A 24,987-nucleotide genomic window follows, 5' to 3' on the forward strand; every position below is an offset into this window, starting at 1 on the left:
AAGGGCATCTTTATGGTACTCCAATTTCTCTGAAGCACAATTGCTGATGACTGAATGAATAGTCTCCTGGGGCAGAGTCCTTGACTACAGCTAAATACAGGATGGCTCCATAGTAGTCTTTACTCCCATACCCAGAAATCCCCAGTAACATTTGGTCCCAGCTAGAATAAATCCAGGCAGTTCTCTCCCATCAGAACATCTGATGTCTGGACATGCCACTGTCAGCTTTACTGTCAGAGATGGGCAAACTTTTTCCATCAAGGGCCAGAGAGTATAAACTTTAGACTTTGCCAGCCAAATGATCACTGTAGCAACTACTCTACTTGGCTGTTCTAGTATGAAAGTAGTAGTCATACACAATACATAAATGAATAGGTGTAACTATGTTTTAATAAAACTTTATTTATAAAAACAAGCAGTGGGCCAAATTTGGCCTATGGGTTATAATTTGCCAACCTAGAGGATTTTCTTTTTGGGATACAGTCATCAGTTGGGAAATATGGGGATTGTATCAATATCTTAAATTCAGTAAAGATTTTGATAAAGTTTATTATCAGAATTCTATGGAAAACATAAAGGTGGCTTGTAGTATACTCAGAAAAGAAATTTTATGAAGTCAATAAAACCTAGAAGGAGGTTTTTAGTGGAATGTCATAGCACTCTGCTGTTGCCCCATTCCTATCAAACATTCTTATCAAAGACCTGAATGACTAGAATTCAAGTTTATCACAAGGCTGAGAGGAATAGCTAAGAAACTAAATGGAAAACTCAAAAGTCAAAAAGGCCTTAGGCTAGAAGAGGAGTCAAAATCTGTCAGAAGAAATTGGTCTATTAATAATTAATTACTTAAAAGATATGTGAGTTTAACTGATTGTAAACAAAAAGCAAATCTTAGAAAGGCTATTGCAGCTTTGGGCTGAAAAAGTAGAAATGCAGAGTCTCCATCAAAAGGAGTAACAATTTCCTTAGGTTGATACAACTCAATAGACTATGAATAAAATGCTACTTTCAGATATGGGTGCCACATTTTAAAAGAGACATGGACAAACTGGAGTGCAAAGGGAAAGAAATCAAGAAAAAGAGGGGTTTTGACCTCCTATTGCATGAGGAATAGAAGAAATCGGGGTGTTTAGCCAGGAGAGTTGCAGGCTTAGAGGAAGCAGGCTAATGGCTAAAGGGCTTTCCTACAGAAAGGGGATTAGAACCATTCAGAGTAGCTCTATGTCACTGAAGCTGGAACAATGAATAGAAGTTGTGAGAAAGCAGATTTCTCATCAATAGGACAGAATTTTCTAGAGCTGACCAAAAATGAAATGAACTGCCTCACAGCGTAGCAATGTTCCCAACAGCCGGCATACTCCAGGAGGGCACGGTGCCAGTGTGCCTGGAATGCTGAGTCAGAGACCACGGCACAGTGTGAGGAGGTCAACCTCACAGCTTTCAGCGTCCCTCCCACTAATGTTCTAGACCAGCTCAGTTCCTCTAGTCTGAAGCCAGGGCCAGTTCTCCAAGCCCACCTCACTCTAAACCCAGATCTAAGAATGCAATCACTTCAAGTCATAGACTTAATATGTTTCCTTCCTTGTGAAGAGAGAGCCCTCCATCTCAGGGGCACAAACAAACTCCTTGGGTTCTTTGTTGCTGGTGTAGAGGTCAAAAGTGGTCAGTATAAAGGCTGAAGCTGCTGCTATACACCCATTGCCTCTGCAAGATTTTCCTAGAACTATCTATCACTTTTCAGACAGAATGGAGACTATTCGGTACCTGAAGCCTATTGTAGAAATGAGTAAATTCTGTGAGGCAAGATAAGCAGTACACTAGGTAGAGACCAAAAAGGGGGGGGGGGGGCACAGAAGAAGATAGGTAAGAAGCCAGTTCCTCCAACAGAGACCTCCTTACTACGGAGGGTCCCTGAGGGCCTGAACCATAGTCCCACCACCCACCGCCAGCTCATAGGAGGCTGGATGGGGTTGTAAGACCAAAATTCTTAAATTTGTTCAGGATATATAAACTTGTTCCATACCTCTGCTGACTGTAATGCCATTAAAAAGAAACTTCCCCAAACTTTCCCTCTAGAACCTTCAGACCATCACTTCCTGCTGGAGGTGATACCTGCAATTGTCCCTGGTCACTAGTCTCCTTATTCGAAATGGCTGGGATTAAAAAAAAAAAAAAAAAAAAAATTACATGGATAGTTCCTGAACTCTTGCTTTAGGTCCACTTCGACACCAACCAGCTACCTGAAGAAAACTAACAGAAAGGACCCTCAAAAGTAGGCAGCCTTCAGAAATTTAGCTCACTCTTGATCTTTCCTCTCCTCTCACAAACACAAGGCATCACCTGGTGTCCTGGAGCAGTGCTTCTCACAACTTGTGGTTGGTGGAGCATTTCAAGTCTGCAGTGCTCTTGGAGAAAGCCACAAAATATCAACAGACTTAATTCCATTCTACATAATTTTAGCTGCAGAATTTATAACTCTACTCCATATATGCAACACGAAACTCACAAGAGCAAACATAAAGTCCGTTAAAATTAAAATAAGCTCCACATTTTTCCACAGACATTCTTTGCCAATTGTTCGATTCTCTTGTGCAGAAGCAGACTCACACTAGGAAGTCTGAGAGAAAGTCTCAGAGAAACTTTGACGAAATCTCTGAGAAAAGCTCCAGGAATAAAAACTTAAAATTAAGACAATTCTATTCATTAATGTATTCATTCCTGTGATTTGGCGGAAAGACTACTCTTATTTTATCAGTATACAGAATAAATAGTTCCAGGGTACTTGTAACAAAGGGAATGGCCTGAGGAAAAACAAATGGCAAAGAGATTTTCTGTCTCCTCAAAATTTCCCCCACTTTTTTTGGGAACTGCATTCTGGCCTGCATCCCTGAGGCGGATTAAGTCTTTTGTTAAAATTCACTGGTGGGGCCAGCCCCCAGGTGGGTGGATGGGGGTTCACAGCCTTTGTCTTTGGCAGAGATGGGAGGATTAGAATAGTTAACCACAGGCCTACACGCCTGTAATCCTAGCACTATGGGAGGCCGAGGCAGGAGGATCACTTGAGGTCAGGAGTTCAAGACCAGCCTGAGCAAGAGCGAGACCCTGTCTCTACTAAAAATAGAAAGAAATTAGTCAGACAACTAAAAATATATGGAAAAAATTAGCCAGGCATGATGGCGGATGCCTGTAGTGCCAGCTACTTGGGAGGCTGAGGCAGGAGGATCGCTTGAGCCCAGGAGTTTGAGGTTGCTGTGAGCTAGGCTGATGCCATGACACTTTAGCCCGGGCAACAGAGTGAGACTCTGTCTTAAAAAAAAAAAAAAGAATAGTTAGCCACAGTAATTGCCTGAAGCCGAGAACCCTCCCTTTAAAAGCTCTGTATCCTGCCCATGTTGGGGAAATTTGGGATTTTGAAACGAGAAGGTCTACCATTTTTCCTCCTTTGTTGGCAAAAAACTCTTTCCTTCCTCCCCAAACCACTGATTCAGCCTCACTGTGGACAAGTGGCTGAGTTTTCAGTAACTTAATACTAAGTTCCAGCAAAGCATATTCTAGAGCCATAATCAAAGGCCACTGTCCTGGAATCAGTGCCTGACACGTCACAGCCTAGATCACAACTCTGCTTTCTTTGCTCATTGTTATTATGGCTTGACTTTGATTTTTTTCTATATATATTTTATGAACTTTCTATCAGTCTGTCCCATTGTTTTATAATTGAAATTAAGTTTAAATATATATATATATAAATAATATAGTAAAATTAACAAGACATATACATGGTAAAAAAAAATAGGCACTTTAAATGTTAGCTCTAACTTTCATAACAATCCTACAAGTAGATATAACATTGCCACTTTACATATGAATAAACCAGAGCTTGAATAGGCTCCATGGCTTGCCCAAGGCCACAAAGTCTACAAAGCTACCAAGGAATTCACACACAGACCTATCTGGCTACAAAGCTCCTTACACCACAGCACATGGAACCATAGTGAGACTGCAGGGAAAAACAGATTCATAATGGTCATTTATTCACTTAATCTTACAAAGAGAATTTACTTAAACCTAAGCCCTTAAAAAAAGAAAGTTTCAAGCAGCATTTATGATAAAATTGAAGCATTCCCTAGAAGAAACAAAAATCACTTCATAAAGATCATACCTGCAATTCTCCAATGGCCAGAACCACAAGATCTCTAACGCCATCTTCGTCCAAGTCCGGCAACACCACGACCGGGGCAGCCAAGGTGCCGTTGGATAAGTAGTTTGAGTTTAAAGTCCAAATGGCTTTCCCTGGGGAAGGACAAGTAGGCTGATCACTGCCACAGCTTTCTGCCTCTGCAAAAGGCAGGTGCAATGTCCCCAAGCCAACAAAGCACAAAGCTGTCTGAACAACAGACAGCAGCAACTCCTACTTATTCTTTCCTTTAGCTCTTATCTTACTGAGGAAGAAAGGAGCAGAGAGTGTGGTCTGAAATCCTTAACTATCTGGCTAACAAATCCATGCGCTAACTTCACACCTAGATTCCTTACACAAAATGGAGGTGCCAAAGTCTTTCCAAGAAAGGAGTGCTCACTGGTCTGGGGTAGGAGCGCTGACCGGCTAGAGGTTATTAAGACTATTAAGGAACCAGCCAGGGGCAGCCGACCAGAAAACCCACCCTCCCTCCTTCTCCCACATGTTCACAGAAGTAAGCACCTGAGAAATCATAGGAGGTTTTCAAGGTGACTTTGGTTCTAGAGTTAACCCATATCCCAATTGTTTTTTCACTCAGAAGTACCCCGCTAACAAACTCCACCCTCCAATCCTAGGAAGGATGGTATTTATTCAGCTGCGCTTGAGTGCATGGTCCAGACGGGTACCGAGCATCTCGGCAGTACACTTTAGACTCTGTAAGGAACCTTCATCATGGTTCTTTTTCATTCCTTTTGTCATGTATGTCTGAATGCAACAAGAAGCTAAAAGGCCAAATCCCTAAGCCTCAACAAAGCTCAGTTTCTTCACTGCCATATTTTTATTTAATAAATAGCTAATGTCCAAGTTTAATATCTGTGGACTCGTGTATATAAAATATGAAGAGACAGAGCTCACTTGTCTCTTGTACAAGAACAGAGTAGGGAGACTATTTATATACCCAAGGTCTCAGGGTAGTTTCTGTTTGGATAACTCAGTTGAGCCCCATCCTATCACCAAGCAAGTTGAACCATGGATCTATTTATTCAATCTATCCAGATCACGTCTCTTATTTCCCTGAATAACCACCTGCCAGAGCAGTAAGTCAGACTCTCTACCATGTGAGAGCAGAAAGTTCCCTTCCCTGCTGGGTTGTTCTAATCCAAATCATGGCTCACAGGAGCAAAGCCCTTTTGCGGCCCGTGGTCTCTACCTGACGTTGCATTGAAGGTGCTGAGCATCTTGTGAGTTCCTGTCACCAGGCAGACGGTTCCAGCCAAACCTCCTGGCACCAGGTCCAAACACGTGATATCTCGGGCCTCCTCGGGGAGGGGACTCGACCACAGCGTGCTGCCATTCATCCCCGAAAGGCACACAAGATTAGCAGCTGGTCCTGAGACACCTAAAAGCACACAAGAAAGATAAGAGAGGAAAGCAGGCAGAGGAGATAAGAGGCGGAGCTGAGCAGGAGGCCAGAAAACCAAACGTGGATGGCGGTAAGGCGGCAACGCACACCACGTATCCAGCTCCCGCCCACGTTCCTGGCAACAAGGTCTGAACACACAGTGCCTGCCATTCCTGCTAGACACGCTTCTCACGTAAGTCAAGGGCTGTGGCCTCCTCCACTGCCTCAAATATATCTCCACTTCTGCACCTTTCCTAACACTTCTTACATGTCTGCGCCCCAGCCCCCACGAAATAGTGACATCCGTAAGGAGAAAGACTACCTCGTTAATCCCTGCCTCCTCAATGCCTTGCAAAATGCCTTGCACCTCTGGCAACCAGATGTTTGCCTAAGAAAAGACAAGAGCAAAATCAAGAATATGAAAAAGTAGTCATTGGCTGGACATGGTGGCTCACACCTGTAATCTTAGCACTCTAGGAGGCCAAGGCGGGTGGATCACTCAAAGTTAGGAGTTTGAAACCAGCTTGAGCAAGAGAGAGACCCCATCTCTACTAAAAATAGAAAGAAATTCATTGGCCAACTAATATATATATATATACATACACTATATATATACATGGCACTCTAGCTGGGGCAACAAAGTGAGACTCTCTTGAAAAAAAAAAAAAAAATGAACAAAAACCAGAAGGTAAAATTAGACTGATCTAGTATTTATACAGAGCAGGGAGCAAATATCTGAATTTTATTCATCACTAGCAAATGCTCCCTGAGAGCAGAAAAAGAATATTTTTTAAAAATAACCTGAAAAGTACATGTAGCAATGATCAGTAGGTTTTACTGGTCCAGAGTTCCACGGAATCACTTGATTTGGCTCCCATTGGGAAAGAATACTTGGGAAGACGTAATAACCTAGGTCCAGGGATAGCTGGTAAGGGCCTAGAGTAGCCATCTCTGTAGTAATTTATGTCACTATATTCACATGTCAGAATCACAAATTTGTCTCTTGCCAGTTTTATATTCACTTTCAGGACGGGACACCTTGACTCATCTCACGTACTTTCTACTTCCAGCAACAACTACTACAGATAAGGAAATGAAAGTTTCAGAGCTTCCTTCTACCTATTCCTCAGTATTACTGATTAAATATACAACCTAAAAACAAGTGACAAACTGTGGCTCACCATTCCAGACCCATTGCCAGAAGTAGATACCTATGACCAACAGTGGTAACGAGTTAACCCGCAGACGTCTCCACAATGCCGTGGGTAATCTCCTCTGCTGTTCTTCCTTCTCAAGAAGCCTACCGACTGTGGCAATGCTCGGACTCTTTTTTCCCGAGTGTTGATGCATGAGAGGCCCTGCCTGCTCAGCCCTGGAGTGTGACCAGCACAACTCTAGAGAAGGTGCACAGTGCCCGCCACACGGCCGGCATTCGACCCACAGTTGTTGGATGAACAGAGGAACAAGTGAACACACAAATAAAAACCTCAATCCCTCTCATGTCCAGTAGCACAGAGCTCTGTGGGTCATGGGCACAGCAGTTTGGCATGAGGGTTAGAGGCATACCAAGTTCCCTAACCTCAGCGTATGTCAACTCCCAACTCCCTCACCTGCAAAAGGGAGATAATAATATTAGCCTACCTCATGGGACTGTGTTGGGGAAAAATCGGTTCATATGTGTGCTGTGCTTACCACAGTGCATGGCACATAGAAAGCACCACATGTCAGCTGTACTGTTGTTTTTATAATCTGTGCCCAAATCAGGCTGGTCCCTACTGTGTCCAAGCCCACAGGGTCTTACCATTATGAGTCTTGATATGTAGCAAACCATGTAAGACACCAAATGACTAAAAGCATCTCGAAATCTAAAAGGGGATGGGGGAAATTTTTACTTCAAAAGTCACAGGCAGGCAAAAATGTACTTAAGTTTCAATTACGTGAAAATCTACTGCTAAGCTAGAGATTCTCTCTGTAACACATCTCTGCCCAGACTGTGGATAATCTCCTCTGCTTCTACAGTCTTGCTTCTACATGTCACCCAGACTCAGAAAGTCATTTCTAATAGTGTCAAAGAGGCCGGGCGTGGTGGCTCATGCCTGTAATCCTAGAACACTGGGAGGCTGAGGCGGGAGGATAGCTTCAGCTCAGGAGTTCGAGACCAGAACTCCAGCCTGAGCAAGAGCAAGAGCCTATCTCTACTGAAAATAGAAAGAAATTAATTGGCCAGCTAAAAACAGAAAAAATTAGACGGGCATGGTGGCGCATGCCTGTAGTCCCAGATACCGCAGGAGTTTTGAGGTTGCCGTGAGCTAGGCTGATGCCACAGCACTATAGCCCAGGCAACAGAGTGAGACTCTGTCTCAAAAAAAATAGTGTCAAAGAGATGTGCAATTTAGGATTCTCTAAAACACACCTAAGCCCCAGGGCCTAAACGATTTATAATAAAAAGCAGTTACTAGGACATCTTCAGCCTCAAACTGGAGGCCCTATATCAGCTTACAGACTGCAGTTTGACTCTACTTCAGTGGAGGCTGCAGGACACACCAAAAGTCCCTTTGTACCTGTGCTAAAAATGGATGATTTTTCTTTCCCTCCCTCCCTTCCTTTCTTCCTTCCTTCCTTCCTTTTATTCTTTTGCAGTTCACATGTGTAACAGCTGGGCTTCCAGAAACAGCACCCTCAATTAGGGTAAGCTCTGGGAGGTTTAATAAGGAGACCATTTACAAAGATGTGGCCAGGATATAGGGACACCACAAGTGATAGAACAGTCTCTCAGAACTGTTACTGCTTCCAGGCCCAAAGAGACAAGAGGAGGAAGCAATCACTGGGATCCAGAAAAAGAAAGTCCTCTAAGAGGGCCACCTTGAAACAAGCTGTGACCCAGGGTCAAGGGTGTAGCCACCCTGCAGTGACGCCAGTGGGGCGGGAGCCAGGGGAACAAATGCCCCTCATCACACTCCATCCCCTCCAGTTCCCCGCCGGTGCCCCCAGTGGGCCAAGCCCAGCGGGAAGGCGGCCGGCAGGCCGGGGGCTGTGAGCTCATGCACACAGACCAGCCTCCCGATGCAGACAGCAGGAGGGAGGGCAGACCTGGAAGAGTAAACTGCAGGGGGAACCAAAGACCCCGGCCAAGAGGTGTGTGTGCAAAGATGTGTACACAACACAGGGACAGGCACTTTCTGCCAGGAGTGGGTGGGTAGGATAGAGTGAACATTCATTATAATCGAAGAGGCAGCGGAAAATTGGGAGGAAAGTCATAAAACCTAAGTACTAAGGACGTTCACTACAGGCGTGCGGGCAAGTCACTTCCTCTCTGGATCCCAGTTTCTTCACTGGCCTGGGCGACCACTAAAAAGTTCTTTCCAGCTGTAACTCTGTTTCTTGGACTGAGCTTTATTTACAGGCAGGAACTTTCTGATCAGGCGTATTTGTCTATGACAGACCCATGGGAACTTTGTGTCCATGGCAGACCCTTGTGCAGTGCCCCTTGGGAGACACCTCTGATGCCTGTCCTAGCTGACAGTCCCCTGGAGCAGCCCTGCAAAGGCCCGTCTCTTACCTACTGCGCTCCCATTCCTGGAGCCCACAAAGGAGAGAAGCACGTCACGCAGGCCGTCTCCATTCACGTCGGCCAGTTCCAGCGGAGACAGGTCCCCACCTGGCAGATACATTGAGAAGTCAAAAAGGTCCTGAGTGAGTTACCACAAACCAGTTCTCTGCTGCCAGGACCTCCACAGACATCGGGCCGACTTCCGGTTCCTCCCGCTGAGTACCTCTAAGCACTCTGGACATTACACATAAACAAAAATAAGATAACTCTTTTTTTTTTTTAATTTAAAATAAAAAAATAAAGGTTCCTAAATTTGGAAAGGAAAGTTTTACTTTCTTTTTTTTTAGATGAAGTCTCACTGTGTTGCCTGGGCTAGAGTGCCGTGGCGTCAGCCTAGCTCACAGCAACCTCAAACTCCTGGGCTCAAGCGATCCTTCTGCCACAGCCTGTCAAGTAGCTAGGACTACAGGCACGTGCCACCATGCTTGGCTTATTTTTTCTATATGTTTTTAGTTGGCCAATTAATTTGTTTCTATTTTTAGTAGAGACGGGGGTCTCACTCTTGCTCAGGCTGGTTTCAAACTCCTGACCTTGAGCGATCCACCCGCCTGGCCTCCCAGAGGGCTAGGATTACAGGCCTGAGCCACCACACCCGGTCAAGACAACTCTTATGGAGAGGAGAAGGCAGGCCAGCTAAGAATGACAAGGTGATAAGTCCCCGGGTTTTCTTTTGGCCTCTCATATCCCAAATGGCCTGTTGGAGAAGCCAGTACCGCAGGTCTAGACAAAAGAGCCCCAAGAAAAGCTGGCTTCCCGCCGGGCGTGGTGGCTCATGCCTGTAATCCCAGCACTCTGGGAGACCGAGGCGGGCGGATTGCTCGAGGTCAGGAGTTCAAAACCAGCCTGAGCCAGACCCCGTCTCTACTAAAAATAGAAAGAAATTAATTGACCAACTAAAAATATATATAGAAAAAATTAGCCGGGCATGGTGGCGCATGCCTGTAGTCCCAGCTACTAGGGAGGCTGAGGCAGTAGGATTGCTTGAGCCCAGGAGTTTGAGGTTGCTGTGAGCTAGGCTGATGCCATGGCACTCACTCTAGCCTGGGCAACAAAGTGAGACTCTGTCTCAAAAAAAAAAAAAGGCTGGCTTCCCTAGCCAAAGGCGCAGGAAAAGGCCAGCCTAGCAAGACAGAAAAGTTTTAGATAATAAACTGCTCTTCTCCAACCAACACTGCAGATACAACCACGGCCCTAGCCCCACCCCCACTCCTGTAGCAAGGCTGTATGGGGAGCCTAGATTTCCACCCTCTGCTGGCTGTAACAAGGCACCCCGCTCCCCACCACCACCACCACCCCCAAGATCATGTCAGAGAAGGCCAGGACTGTCACCCTCACCCAGGGACTAAGGCCATCTGCAAGCAAGGGAAGACTATATAGTTCAACACCTGTCTGTGTTAATCAGGCACCTCCCCATCCTTCCCACCAGGATGGAGTCAATAGAGGCCAGGTGGGAAGCCTGGACTTCCATCTCCCATCCGCCCAACAGCGTGGAGTCAGAGGATGCCTGCCAAATTTGGAGAGAATTCACACATGACTAGCGTAAGTGTAAACTGGTACAAACACTTTAGAAAATAATGTAACATAAACTAGTAAGAATGGACACACACACACACACACACACACACACACACACACACACACCCTATATATAATCTAGCAATTTTACTCCTGGGTTTATGCCTTAGAGAAATTCTTATACATTGCATCAGGAAACATATACAAAACTGTTCTTAACAGCATCATTTAGGAAAAAAAAAGACTAGAAGCCACTTAAATGTTTACCAACAGTAAAATGGATAAATAACTTATGGGCTATTCATACATGAAAAGTTAGACAATAGGGAAAATGAATAAACTCCAGCTACACACATAAATATGGATGAACCTCAAAAATATTTTTTCAAAAAAATTAGGTTGAGCAAAACAGCAGGTCACAGAAGACTACATGACTACATTTATCTAAAATTCAGAAACAGGCCAAATCAATGAATACATAGTTTAGGGGGTATATATTGATGTCCTAAAACTTTAAAGAAAAGTAAGGGAATAACTGACACAGAATTTAGGATGGCAGAACCCTTTGGTGGGTGAGGAAGGACACATAAGAGATAGCAGAGGTCTCAGCTACGTTCAATTTCTTAAGCTGGGTGGTAGACATACCAACCCTTACACTGTAGGTAAATATTACGTATGTCAATTAAATTTGCCTTAAGAGAAACTATAGACGAGAACACAGAACCCACCAAAAACAAACTCAGCTGGGATCAGAGAAGAGGCAGGGGTAAATATTTCAGGTCACAACAGGAGCCTGCAAGCGACAGGACTACTCTGCACAGGTGTGCGCGATATAACCCCCATGCCAGAGCAAGAGCTTCCAAAGAAATCTGCTCCAAAAGGTGACAAAATAGCTGGAGTGCCACTATTACTCAAGCAGTGCCACTCTTAACCACTAGGCGCAAGAAAGAAAAGACAGCCACTATCTTTTACAGGAAATGAAATTACTATTTTAGAACGTAAATTGGGTCAGGCCTCTACAACCAACAAATAAATGCCTGAGGATTCCTACAAGAGCCCCAGCCCCAGGTGTGGCCAGGCACAGAGCCTTGCTTTCCTCTAAGCAGCCCTGCCTGCAGCTTTGCTTTGCCAGGATACAGTGCTGGCTCCCCAGCAGGAACCGGGCAAACCAATGCCCTGCCCTCTCTAGGTCTAATAAAGACCAAGCCGCAGACACGACAATGCAGTGATTCCCAAGTTCCTGGAGGGGTATCAATCCATCTTTTTGTTTTATTTCCAATCCTAACCTCCTGACCACTTCCACACATGGGGAGGAAATGCTGCATGACACACATTGGTTCCTCAGACTTGAGGGAAAACGTCAAGGTCATCAGATACACCGTGAAGTTTGACAGAATTGGGGCTGCAAATCGTGGGACTCACCTCCCTGGGCGCCCAAGTGGCGGCTCCACGTGCTGTGCAGGTCCCGGGGAGGACAGGGGATCAGGAAAGCGCACAGGAGCACCAGGATCATCGAGATCCCCAGAGTCAGCAGGAAGACGGAAGTGCGCACGTAGGACACCAGGGAGGAGGTCGCCTTCTGCTCCAGGCCTCCCGGGGGTTCTGAGGGGTACCCCTCCGTGGCAACTTCCGAAAGGTGTGGCTTTGCAGCCCCGGCGGCCTCGGCATCTGAGTCGGGCTCTGGCGCTTCTCCCAGAGGACTCTTCCCGTTCTTGAGCCCTCCGTTCTTCTGCTGCAGGTTGAGCACAAGGTCATCTTCGCTCTCGTCGCTGTCGGCCTGGGTGAGGGGGTCATACTCCCCCAGGTCTGGGCTCTTCTTCCCTGAAAAGACAGAAGGAGAGGAGAGTCAAGGAGAGCTAGGAAGGAGAAACCCTCACCAAAGACATGGCAACTATGAACACCTAGGAGAATGCACAGAAAAGAAAACAACAACAACAACAACAAAAAAAACAACTAAGTTTACATCAAGTCTGGACCTTGGTGGCAATCTGTAAATAGACACCAGCTGAGGGGGGGAGGGGAGGAAGGAGGGGGGAAAAAAAGGATAATAGTGTTCCAGGATTACTGCCTTCGTGAGTTTAAGAAAATGGAAAAAGAGACAGAGAAATTAGCAAGTTTCAAATACCTTCAGTTTAAAAAAAACAAGAAAGCTCTCCTGTTTGAATCTCACTCATGAAAAAGTCCACAGCTGCTGTGTCCGCTCTCCATACGCCTAGCGTGCATACTGCTTAGAGTTTCTTAGATCTGTGATGTCCTAATCTTTCCTGGTCGACTTTTAGAACAATTCCCTGGACACTGCTTCTCACAGTCCAATATTTATGGCTTCCCAATTGTTTCTACGGAAACAATTGAGAAAATTGAATACAAAATGTCATTTGGAGATGTCGTACTGCAATCTCGCTTCTGAGAACCGTCCTGTGATTCCGATGCCGTTTCAGTACATCTTTCTGTAAACAGCGTTTACCTCTAAAACTGCTATTCTGAGCACATATTCTGGGAGGGGTGGTGAACTAGCAGGAACATAGAGGCGGCGGACTTGTCTTGAAGCTGCTTTGCACAGCAAGTACCCTGTTTTTACTTAGATTGTAATGTTGCCTTTTTTTTTTCTTTTTTGAGGCAGAGTCTCACTCTGTTGCCCAGGCTACAGTGCTGTGGCTTCAGCCTAGCTCACAGCAACCTCAAACTCCTGGGATCAAGCAATCCTTCTGCGTCAGCTTTCCGAGTAGCTGGGAATATAGGCATGTGCCACCATGCCCGGCTAATTTTTTCTATATATTTTTAGTTGGACAATTAATTTCTTTCTATTTTTAGTAGAGACGAGGTCTCACTCTTGCCCAGGCTGGTTTCGAACTCCTGACCCTGAGCGATCCACCGACCTGGGCCTCCCAGAGTGCTAGGATTACAGGTGTGAGCCACTGTGCCCTGCCTATAATGTTGCTTTGGGGTGGCTGAGAGGTACAAATTACAGCAGGGCCTAAACACACCTCCTCCCTGCCAATGACTGAATGAGTTTATGCCTTTATTTCATGCTATAACCAAGTTTTTAACCACAGAAAAGTTTCTTTTTTTGGAAATTATCTGGTAAGCTGTTACTAATATAAACTATATTGTTAAATCTTTTGTTCAAAATATAAAAAGAAAACATAACCCAGCTAATTACAAAGGGAAAAAGAAAAATTCTCAATGCTAAACTCTGCCTCTAGGTCACTTAATTCACAGTTTGCTTAATTCATGAAATGAAGCAATGAAACACTATATGGAGACCAGATATGGGAATTAAAATCTTTAATATAAAGATTAGTATTTGGTGCACAGAAAATCAATAAATGTTTGATTAAAAAATGAGCATTCCATTATTTTTTAACATTAAGTACCTTTCAAAAAAACACAGACGATATTGAGTAATCTGGCATTCTAATAACTAGAAAATTCCATCAATTTTCATTTTCAAAGTTATTTATTTTGTCCATACATGCTGGATTATATTTATAAAGGCACAAATTATAAAAAAAAGTTGTAAGTTCCACTTATTAGGAACTTCAAAATAGATAGTACTTTCAGGATATGCCATAGGGTCATTACAGGTTCAGACTAGTCTTTTCTTTTCTTTTTTTTTTTTTTTTTTTTTTTTTGAGACAGAGTCTCACTCTGTTGCCCAGGCTAGAGTGCTATGGCATTAGCCAAGCTCACAGCAACCTCAAACTTCTGGGCTCAAGCGATCCTTCTGCTTCAGCCTCCCAAGTAGCTGGGACTATAGGCATGTGCCACCATGCCCGGATAATTTTTTCTATATATTTTAAGTTGTCCAGATAATTTCTTTCAATTTTTTTTTAGTAGAGATGGGGTCTCACTCCTGCTCAGGTTGGTCTCGAGCTCCTGAGCTCAAACGATATGCCCACCTTGGCCTCCCAGAGTGCCAGGATTACAGGCGTAAGCCACTGCGCCTGGCCCTCAGACTAGTCTCTTAAAATGTATATTTCCAGCCTTCTTTCCTGGCCCTTGTGAGCTTTTTGATTTCCTATGGCTCTGGGTGGGTGGCTCCTACTGAAGATCATCTTTTGTCCTTTCTCAGGCATTGCAGTCCTTATGCCAGGTGGCTACTACAAACAATGAATTTGATCCCTTTGCCTTATCAGAGTCTTCTGGTACACTATAATCTTGACTTCTGTTTGTTTATAAAAACCGGAGTCTTAAAATGGGAATGGATTTGAGGCCAGGCTGGCGCGGTGGCCCACACCTATAATCCTAGCACTTTGGGAGGCCAACTCGGGAGGACTGCTTGAGGTCTGGAGACCAGCCTGAGCAAGAGCGAGACCCCCATCTCTACAAAAAGTAGAAAAAGGCCAGGAGCAGTGGCTCACGCCTGTAATCCTAGCACTCTGGGAGGCCAAGGCAGGTGGATTGCTGGAGGTCAGGAGTTTGAAACCAGCCTGAGCAAGAGTGAGACTCTGTCTCTACTAAAAATAGAGAAAGAAATCAATTAGCCAACTAAAAAATATATATACAGAAAAAAAAATCAGCCAGGCATGGTGGCGCATGCCTGTAGTCCCAGCTACTTGGGAGGCTGAGGCAGGAGGATTGCTTGAGCCCAGGAGTTTGAGGTTGCTGTGAGCTAGGCTTATGCCACGGCACTCTAGATCAGGCAACAGAGTAAGACTGTCTCAAAAAAAAAAAAAAAGTAGAAAAAAAAAATTAGCTACGCGTTGTGGTACGTGCCTGTAGTCCAAGCTACTCAGGAGGCTGAGGCGAGAGGATCGCTTGAGCTCAGAAGTTCAAGACCAGCCTGACTGAGAGTGAGACCCTGTCTCTAACTAAAAATAGAAAAATTAACCGGGCGCCCTGGCCTACTCCTGTAGTCCCAGTTACTCAGGAAGCTGAGGCAAGAGGATCGCTTGAGCCCAGGAGTTTGAGCTTGCAGTGAGTTATGATGATACCACTGCACTTTAGCCCAGGTGACAGAGTGAGACCCTTTCTCAAAAATAAAATAATAAATTAAAATAAAATGACTTGAAAGGAGTTGAAAAAAATTTATATTTTCACTCTATGAACAAATTATTTATTAATTAGGATATACCAAATATAATAACTCTATATATAATAATTTGCAAACAGAGTCCTGGGTTTTTACAATAATATTAACTAATATTTTTTAAAGTGATTGTTTTTGGTTTTTTGGCTAAAATACACCTGACATTACAAACAAAATGTGGTATACACATACCATACAATATTTTATTTAGCCCTAAAAAGGAAGGAAATTCTGACACATGCTACAACATGGGCGAACCTTGAGGACATTGTGCTAAGTGAAACAAGCCAGTCACAAAAAGACAAGTACTATGTAATTCTACTCATATGAGTTATCTAGAGTGGTCAAATTCACAGAAACAAAGTAGAATGGTGGTTGCCCCAGTCAGGGGAAATCGTGAATTATTACTTAGCGAGCACAGAGTTTCAGTTTTATAAGATGAAAAAGTTCTGGAGGTTGGTTGCACAATGTGAATATACTTAATACTCAACAATACACTTAAAAATGATTAATATGGGCCAGGCAAGGTAGCTACACCTATAATCCTAGCACTCTGGGAGGTAGAGGTGGGAGGATTGCTCGAGGTCAGGAGTTCAAGATCAGCCCGAGCAAGAGCAAGACTCTGTCTCTACAAAAATTGAAAAATTAGCCGGGCATGGTAGCACATGCCTATAGTCCCAGCTACTCAAGAGGCTGATGCAACAGGATAGCTTGAGCCCAGGAGTTTGAGGGTGCAGTGAGCTATGATCATACCACTACACTCCAGCCCCAGCAACAGAATAAGACTCTGTCTCCAAAACAAACAAACAAAAAAAAGAGAGATTAAGGTGGTAGATTTTATGGTATGTACATTTTCCCACAATTGTAATATTTTTTTAAGAAAGAATATACCTGACAAATGAAAACATCACATAATCCCTAAATCTCAGAATTAGAAGAAACTTTAAAGATCACATAACCCACCCCACCCTTATTCCAAACTTACAAATACCCACCAACCAGTTCCTTAGCATATATTTTTAGTACAGATGGGATCTCGCTCTTGCTCAGGCTGGTCTCTCAAATTCCTGACCTTGAGTGATCCACCTGCCTCGGCCTACCAGATTGCTAGGATTAGAGAGGCATGAACCACCGCCCACCCCGGCCAAATTTCTTAGAATATAAATGAACTTAACCATTATTAGGGAATCCACTGGCCTCCAATCTAAAAAACTATTCTTTACACTGATTCAATAATCTATTTCTGAGTAGTTGCCAATTATCTTTCTTAGTTTTACTTCCTGGGACCCCTCTTCCACATTCAAGTGATCCTGTATCAAGTCCTTCAATATTCAAGTCCTTCAAATAATTGAAGGTATCAATCATGAGAGACATATAATACGGTATTTCAGAGTTCAGGTCTTCACAATCAGATAAACGTCAAGCCAAATCTATCAAACATCAGTCCTGTTAACTGTGAGACCTCAAATTTCTTTACTGAGCCTCATTTTCCCTTTTTATGAAATGGAATATTATTTTTACCTCATATAGTTGTTATGAGGATTAAATATGTACGGTTCTTAGTGCCTGAGTTATAGTCACACTCAATAAATTCTAACTTCTATTACTACCATTACCACCACTATTGCTGGCATTCTATCTCCGGCCTGCCCTCCTCCAGTCCTCATCTCCAGCTAAACATCTCCACCTCTTTCTTTTTTTTTTGAGATAGAGTCTCACTCTGTTTCCCAGGCTAGAGTGCCGTGGCATCAGCCTAGCTCACAGCAACCTCAAACTCCTGTGCTCAAGCGATCCTCCTGCCTCAGCCTTCCACATAGCTGGAACTACAGGCATGCGCCACCATGCCCGGCTAATTTTTTTAATATATTTTTAGTTGGCCAATTAATTTTCTTTCTATTTTTAGTAGAGACGGGGTCTCACTCTTGCTCAGGCTGATTTTGAACTCCTGACCTTGAGCGATCCTCCCGCCTCAGCCTCCCAGAGTGCTAGGATTACAGGTGTGAGCCACCGCACCCGGCTGCACCTCTTTCAACCAATTACTTTAAGAAGCATTGTTTCAGGTTTCCTCAACTTTTTGGACACAATGTGATATGTCAGTGCATTTTAAAGTACAGTTCCGGGAACTGGATACAATCCCGGAGAGCAGTATGGCCAGAGAAGGAGAGAGCAAAACCATGTCCTACTGAGTCCAGACAGCAAACTACAATTTAATTTCTGTAACCTAAGATCTTGATAGCATTCTTGGCAGTCACATCATGTCACCTACTTATTCAACTAAAACTCCCAAACATTTTTAACACGTACTTGAGCCATCCTATAATTGTATGATTGGATTTTTAGCACCATGTAAAAAATTTAGCATGGGCCGGGCGCTGTGGCTCACGCCTGTAATCCTAGCTCTTGGGAGGCCGAGGCGGGCGGATTGCTCAAGGTCAGGAGTTCAAAACCAGCCTGAGCAAGAGCGAGACCCCGTCTCTACTATAAATAGAAAGAAATTAATTGGCCAACTGATATATATATAAAAAATTAGCCGGGCATGGTGGCGCATGCCTGTAGTCCCAGCTACTCGGGAGGCTGAGGCAGAAGGATCACTCAAGCCCAGGAGTTTGAGGTTGCTGTGAGCTAGACGCCACGGCACTCACTCTAGCCTGGACAACAAAGCGAGACTCTGCCTCAAAAAAAAAAAAAAAAAAAATTTAGCATGGACATCTACTTATTCAATCTTACTAGTCAGTTTCTACCTTGCAACAAACATTTCAGCCTTAAACCATTAAGATAACTGGTAATACATTTTATCCTTTTTCAGACCTTTACCTTTGTTACAAAAAGCGCCTTTGCCAAAGTGAAATCATTAAAATACTGCCTAACAAAACAGTTTAAAGAAAATACATTTTTATCATATCATATACTGTCACAGGCAGGAAAGGAAAGAACTTGGCTGCATATATTACAGAAACTTATAAAAGTCTTTAAGAAATGTATAAAAATAATTTGCAAGCATTCTTTGGGAAAAAAACTGCTGTTGAATCGGTCATTTTAGCAAGATTACATGCTTCTAGTTAATGATGGCAAAGGTAGGAATTTCTGTCAAACTCTCTGCCCTAAAACCAGAAAAAACAAATAAAGAGAAACAAAAATAGAAAACAAAATAGGAAACAGCCACATTCCCAAACCACAATTTATGAGCAACTGTAGCCAAATGCAGTGGCACTTGCATCCAACTGAAGCGGCACAGTAGGAGCAGGCACAAGCATCTTGCAGATCTTCAGCAATGAGCAAAGTTCACAGAATTAATTACACTGACAACAACAGTGAGGAGGAGGAGGATGACAACTGGGAATTTACGGAGTGCCCAATAGCCCAGGCACTGGGCCAAGCATTTTACATGTTTTAATTCATTCGATCCTCATAACAGCCCTATTATCCCAATTTCATCAATAAGAAAACTAAAATATAGAGAGGTAAGTTGCCTAAGATCACAGAACTAGCAAGAAGAAAAGCCAGGATTCAAACCCAGGCATTTGACTGCAGAGTCCACTTGTTCTAACAAGTTATATTACCTCCCTGTTCCACAAATATATAGCCAAATCAGTAACTGCTTGCGTGGAAAGACAAAGTCTGGGGTCACAAGAGCACCAACAAGCCCCATTCAACACCATAGAGTCAAAGGGGAGGTAAGATTGAATGAGAAGAAGTACAAGCGATCTTTACAAGAGCAAGCTGTCAGGCTGGCACGGTGGCTCACGCCTGTAATCCTAGCACTATGCGAGGCCAAGGGGGGCAGATTGCTTGAGGTCGGGAGTTCGAAACCAGCCTGAGCAGGAACGGGACTCCGTCTCTACTATAAATAGAAAGAAATTAATTGGCCAACTAATATTTATAGAAAAAATTAGCCGGGCATGGTGGCGCATGCCTGTAGTGCCAGCTACTCAGGAGGTTGCGGCAGAAAGACTGCCTGAGCACGGCAGTTTGAGGTTGCTATGAGCTAGGCTGATGTCACGGCACTCTAGCCCGGACAAGAGTGACACTCTGTCTCAAGAAAAACAAATGCTGGACAAATTATACCACGAGACAGAAGCAATAATGAACAGACACTTCATGATGGAGTCCGAGAAATTCAAGAAAATAGTCTTCTCTAAAATAAAGGCTCCAGAAAAGGGAAGAAAATAATAAAACAATTTTTTAGAAAACAAATCCTATTGGAATCAGCAAAATGAATAACACTGCTGAAAGCATAGAGACAAAAAGGACAGACTAGTGAAAATTAAGCAAAATGAAAATAAAAGGGTTGAGTACTTATTATGTTTTGTCTTTTAATGTTTTGTCTCAGTAAATCTTCATAACAATTCTTTGAGGTAGACACATTATCACCTTCATTTTCAAAACAAGGAAGCTGAGGCTTGGAACTTCAAGAACTGACCCATAGTTACACAGAGAGTAACTGACATGCAAGGATTCAAAGCCAATCTGGCTCCAAAGTCTGTACCTATGTGCCTGCCATGGAAAAAATCAAGTCTTTAAAAAAGACTAGAAACAAAGTGCCAGATACCTAGAGAACAAAGGTGAGCTAATATATGCATAACCAAAGAGAACAGAAGAGAAAAGGGAACCCAAAACAATATTTAAAAGATAGGCCAGGCGTGGTTCCTCCCGCATGTAATCCTACCACTCTGGGAGGCCCAGGTGGGTGGATCATCGCTAAAGGTCAAGAGTTTGAGACCAGCCTGAGCAAGAGCAAGACCCCGTCTCTACTAAAAATAGGAAGAAATTAGCTGGACAACTAAAAATATATAGAAAAAATTAGCCAGGCATGGTGGCGCATGCCTGTAGTCCCAGCTACTCGGGAGGTTGAGGCAGTAGGATCACTTGAGCCCAGGAGTTTGAGGTTGCTGTGAGCTAGGATGATGCCACGGCACTCTAGCCCAGGCAACAGAGTCAGACTGTCTCAAAAAAAAAAAAAGAAAGAAAAGATATACACAAAAAGTTCTTACAATAAAGCAAAACCTAACACTGCAGAAAAATGGGTACACAGAGTCCCAGGAAAAACTGATAGAGAATGATCAACACTGGAACATATCCAGAACAGGCTCTGGACTTGAAAGAAATTCTATGAGCAGCCAGGCCAAAGGACAAAGAATCAAGTCACTGATGATGGGAACAAAAATCAGGCTGACTTCTTCACAGTAGCATATAATACTAAAAGACAATGGAGCAATGTCTAAAAAGTCCTCCAAGAAAGAACATTTGGCGTGAAGTCCAAGACTAATCTGGTCATGATATCTTGGAAGTACAAGGTAAGCATGCAAGAACTCAGAGCCATCATACTCCTGTGCCTTACTTTAAATCATGGAAGATTAGGGCCAGTTCTTGACCAACATTTTGAGAATAAATAAATACTTCTACACTAATACATATTTTTTCAGATGGTGCAAAAACAAACCTAAGCTTAATTATTACAGATTGCTAGTTTTGATTAGAGAAATCCTGAATGATATATATTTTTTTCTATCTATTCATAGAAAGACAACAAGAAGATAGTAAAATATAAAGAAGTCCACCAATCTGCCTTAAGTTATATTCAGGCTGAGGAGCTAGACACCAAATCCATGCTTCTAAGCTTGGGGCATCAGCTGCTACCCAAAGATATTTAATTAATGAAAAGTTTTCAAAGAATAAGGAAGAAGGCACTGATTTCATAGTACATCAATATAAATGAGCTTTCCACAGCTATTACTTTTCCTCTTAGGAAGACTGAGGATTAAATGGCATTTCCAACATGGTATAGAGGAAAACAAATAGGAAAGTGATGCAATTATACCATTCCCACATTTTTCCAGGAAAATATACTAAAACATATACTATACTATAGCATATACTATACACTATACAACTAAAGGGAAATAATTCATATCATGGATCAGTTTATCCAGGAGCACATAATTACTCTAAGTTACACATCATAAAACAAACCATAACAAATCATTATGCTCTTGATAGCTCTTCGGTGTTTGACATTCAAACTTTAAAACAGCCCAAAAAACATAATTACAAGACAAGAAGTACGACAGGCTTTATGAATGTCACATTGTCCTTTTGTTACTAATTAACCTCATTTTATGTACCTGAGCCAAATATCTTTCCATCCTGAGCTTAGTGAAAGGGTTTGGGGAAAAAGAAAATGCATTCCTAGCAACTGCTCTTTCATCACCAGGTTGTTGAGATCTGTCATTAGCTCACTATTACATCAGGCCTTCCTTCAGGTATCACATTCATAGATGATCATGGTGCTACTGATAGAAACAGCTAACACTTATTGATAATAATTCACATGTCAGAGATTAATAGACCTCTTTAGTCCATCCATCTCTTTTACTATTCCAAATAATCCTAGGTGGTAAATACGTAGTAGAGTGTATGTCATATAGTGAATGTTCCATAATAATACTATTATTACAGATCGGTAACTAATCAGGTGAAGACTGGATTTGAACCCGAGCCTGACTCATGCTCTTAGCCACCACTCCATTCTGCTTTCCTCACTCATGAAAATAGCAAGGCTGTTAACTAAGGGAACATGACACAGTAGCCCAAACAGGATAACAGTCTCACAGCCCCAATTACACTTCTACCTAATATAAAAGCTAAAAATTATATTTTGGGTGGAGAAGAGAAAGGGCAAGAGGGAGACAAGAAAAAGTGCAAGTGGTGGAAAAAAAAAAAAAAAAGAACCCACAACACACAAAAAAACATATGCTTACTGTTTCTGGGCTTAAAAAAGTGTCAAGCATACTTCATTGCTCAGGACCAAGCTGCCTTCCAAAAAGGCCCAAGGACTGGGCTGTGGGAATCCTTTATCTATCCTATCAGCTGACCAAGTTACTACACCTGAATCCACCAGGGAGTAATATTGCCACACCCTCGGGACAAGAGGACACAAAAGAGCTCAAGAGTTTTTAAAGCAAGATTTTCTAGCATTCTCATCCTCAGGGAATAGCAATGACCTATGCTGAAATAAAACAAGGACACTAAAAGAAAAAAAAGAAAGAAAGAAAGCTAAGTATGTCTGACACTTCATTACCCCTTTGGGAGGATATCACTCTACACAAAGGATATACAAGGCTACTCTTTTCAAAGTAAATTAATCCTGCAGGTAAGGGGACATCTCTCCCATTTAATCTCAATGCTAAACACATATTCCAAGACAGATATTATCAGTGTTTCTTCCAATGTTCTAATGTCCCATGGGGGGGGGGTAATCTAAGGTGATGAAGTCTGGGACAGGAACGCAAATTCATACCCAACCCAGTGCATTCCAAGGCACAAGGCTTCCTTCAGCGTAGCAGACTGGAAACTCCCTGAGATCAAGGACCCTGCAGCAATCCCCTGCAACCCATACTGGCTATCCACCCAACAGCCAACTGCCCCTTTCTAACCATGCCAGCGAAAGCAACTGCTTTTCCCTCTATTACAAGTTATCAGCAAACAAATGTTTATAGCTTAATGCTTAAACTTTACTTTGGTAGGTAGGGCCATAAATTTTTCTAAGGCCTTAATGTTTAAAATTTACTTGGGCAGAATAAATGTACTTCTATTAAGGTAGCAAGTTTCTAACAGTACAGTCTCATTCTGGAGATTTGAGAGAGAGAGAGAGAGAGAGAGAGAAAATTGGAGCTGCTGCCCAAAGTACTGAATCAGCTCTTGAAGTTGTCATCGCCACCAGAGCTTCCTTAAAGAATATTCCATACGTTATCTGCAACTTACAGGTGCCAAATCATTTCTCAAGCTCAGTCTCGACAGCCGGAGACTGACCAAGAGGTATCGAACGCTATGGATCTAGCACTCTAGGACCCCCGACGTCCAAGGCCAGGCTTTCCCAATGCTGTTTGTGTGACCTTGGACAATTCAATTAGCCAAATAACTCCCGTTTTCCTCTACTGTAAACTAGGAAGGGAAATACCTGTCCCACCTGCCCCGCTGCGTCGCTGCTGTCATTAAGTGGCGGGGCCGCTCACTCGCCGTCCGGCTGCCCACGCACCGCCCAGGTCCAGCCCGGGACGGAAGGCGCGGGCGTCCCCGCGGCGCTCGGGCAAGGATGCTCCCCTCACCATCCCTCCCGCTGGGACGGCGGCGCCTCGCTCCGACACTCACCGCCGCGGCGGCGCCCGCCCGCTCCCGGACACCTGCCCCGCGCGCTCGGCCCGTCCCCTGGAGGCTCCGGGTTCGCCGGCGACGCCTGCCCGCGGGGCGCCCCTCCCGCCCCCCGGCGGAGCGCGGACCCCCAGCCCACCGGGGCTGCGCCCGCCTCGCCCCCGGGCGCCTGCAGCTCCGCTGGGGCTGGGGCCAGGCCCCGGCCGGCCTCGACAGGCCTCGCCCCCAGAGCCTGGTCTCCGGGTCTCCCTAGGCCCGGCGGGGCAGGGTGGGCGCGAGCCTGCGACTCCTTACCCGGGAGCTTGAGCGCCCTGGACAGCACGGTCGCCATGGTGGAGGCCCCGGTGCGCGTGCGCGCGCCCGCGTCCTGCCGGGAAGTGTAGTCCGCAGCGCGCGGCGCGCGGGGCTGCGACCTGGGAAGGTGGGACCCGCCGGGGCGCGCAGCCGGGGGGAGGCGACCTGCCGCAGGAGCCACGCCCACGTGCGCGCGCCGCGGCCTCTTCTGCCCTAACCTGGCCCTGGCAAGTCACATCGCCAGTGAGTCTCGCTTGCCTCATCAGCCAAATAAGGGAGATGCTATCTACCGCCGCAGACTTGCAGTGAAAAATGGAATGAGATATTTAAGGGGGCGGGTTGTGAAATGCGCGTGGGCTCTGAAACCAGACTGGATTAGAATCCTGCCTGCATCACTTACTAGCTGGCCCAGCTTTGAGCAAGTTACTTGGTGTGTCTAAGCTTCAGATTTTTTTTTAGAAACAGAGTCTTGCTCTGTCACCCAGCCTAGAGTGCAGACGCTTCATCATAGCTCACTGCAGCCTCCAACTCCTGGGCTCGAGTGATCCTCCTGCCTTGGCCTCCCAAGTAAGGTGGGACTACAGATGCATGTCACCAAACCCAGCTAATTTTTTTTATTTTTTGTACAGACGAGGTCTCCCTATGTTGTCCAAGCTGGTCTCCAGCTCTAGCCTCAAGCGATCCTTTCGCCTTGGCTTCCCAAAGTGCTGGGATGACAGACATTAGCCACTACCCGGAGGCCTCAGCTTCTTCTTCTTTTTTTTTTTTTTTTTTTTTTGGATACAGAGTCTCACTTTCTTGCCCAGGCTAGAGTG

General features: G+C 44.3%; 1 protein-coding gene across 1 annotated transcript in view; it reads right to left on the reverse strand.

The window, feature by feature from the left end:
- FAM234B (family with sequence similarity 234 member B) overlaps nt 1–24,314 on the reverse strand; it is a 36,931-nt gene extending 12,617 nt beyond the window's left edge. Inside the window, exons 1-5 of the mRNA XM_076007643.1 lie at nt 24,173–24,314; nt 12,124–12,522; nt 9,136–9,234; nt 5,385–5,573; nt 4,160–4,290 (exon numbers count right to left, since the gene is read on the reverse strand). Of these exons, the coding sequence (XP_075863758.1) occupies nt 4,160–4,290; nt 5,385–5,573; nt 9,136–9,234; nt 12,124–12,522; nt 24,173–24,209 (855 nt within the window). The 5' untranslated portion in view covers nt 24,210–24,314. The remainder of the gene's footprint in view (nt 1–4,159; nt 4,291–5,384; nt 5,574–9,135; nt 9,235–12,123; nt 12,523–24,172) is intronic.
- Nucleotides 24,315–24,987: the final 673 nt, after the last annotated feature.

Source organism: Microcebus murinus, chromosome 10 (genome assembly GCF_040939455.1).
Source record: "Microcebus murinus isolate Inina chromosome 10, M.murinus_Inina_mat1.0, whole genome shotgun sequence".
In the NCBI taxonomy this organism is placed as follows: domain Eukaryota; kingdom Metazoa; phylum Chordata; class Mammalia; order Primates; family Cheirogaleidae; genus Microcebus; species Microcebus murinus.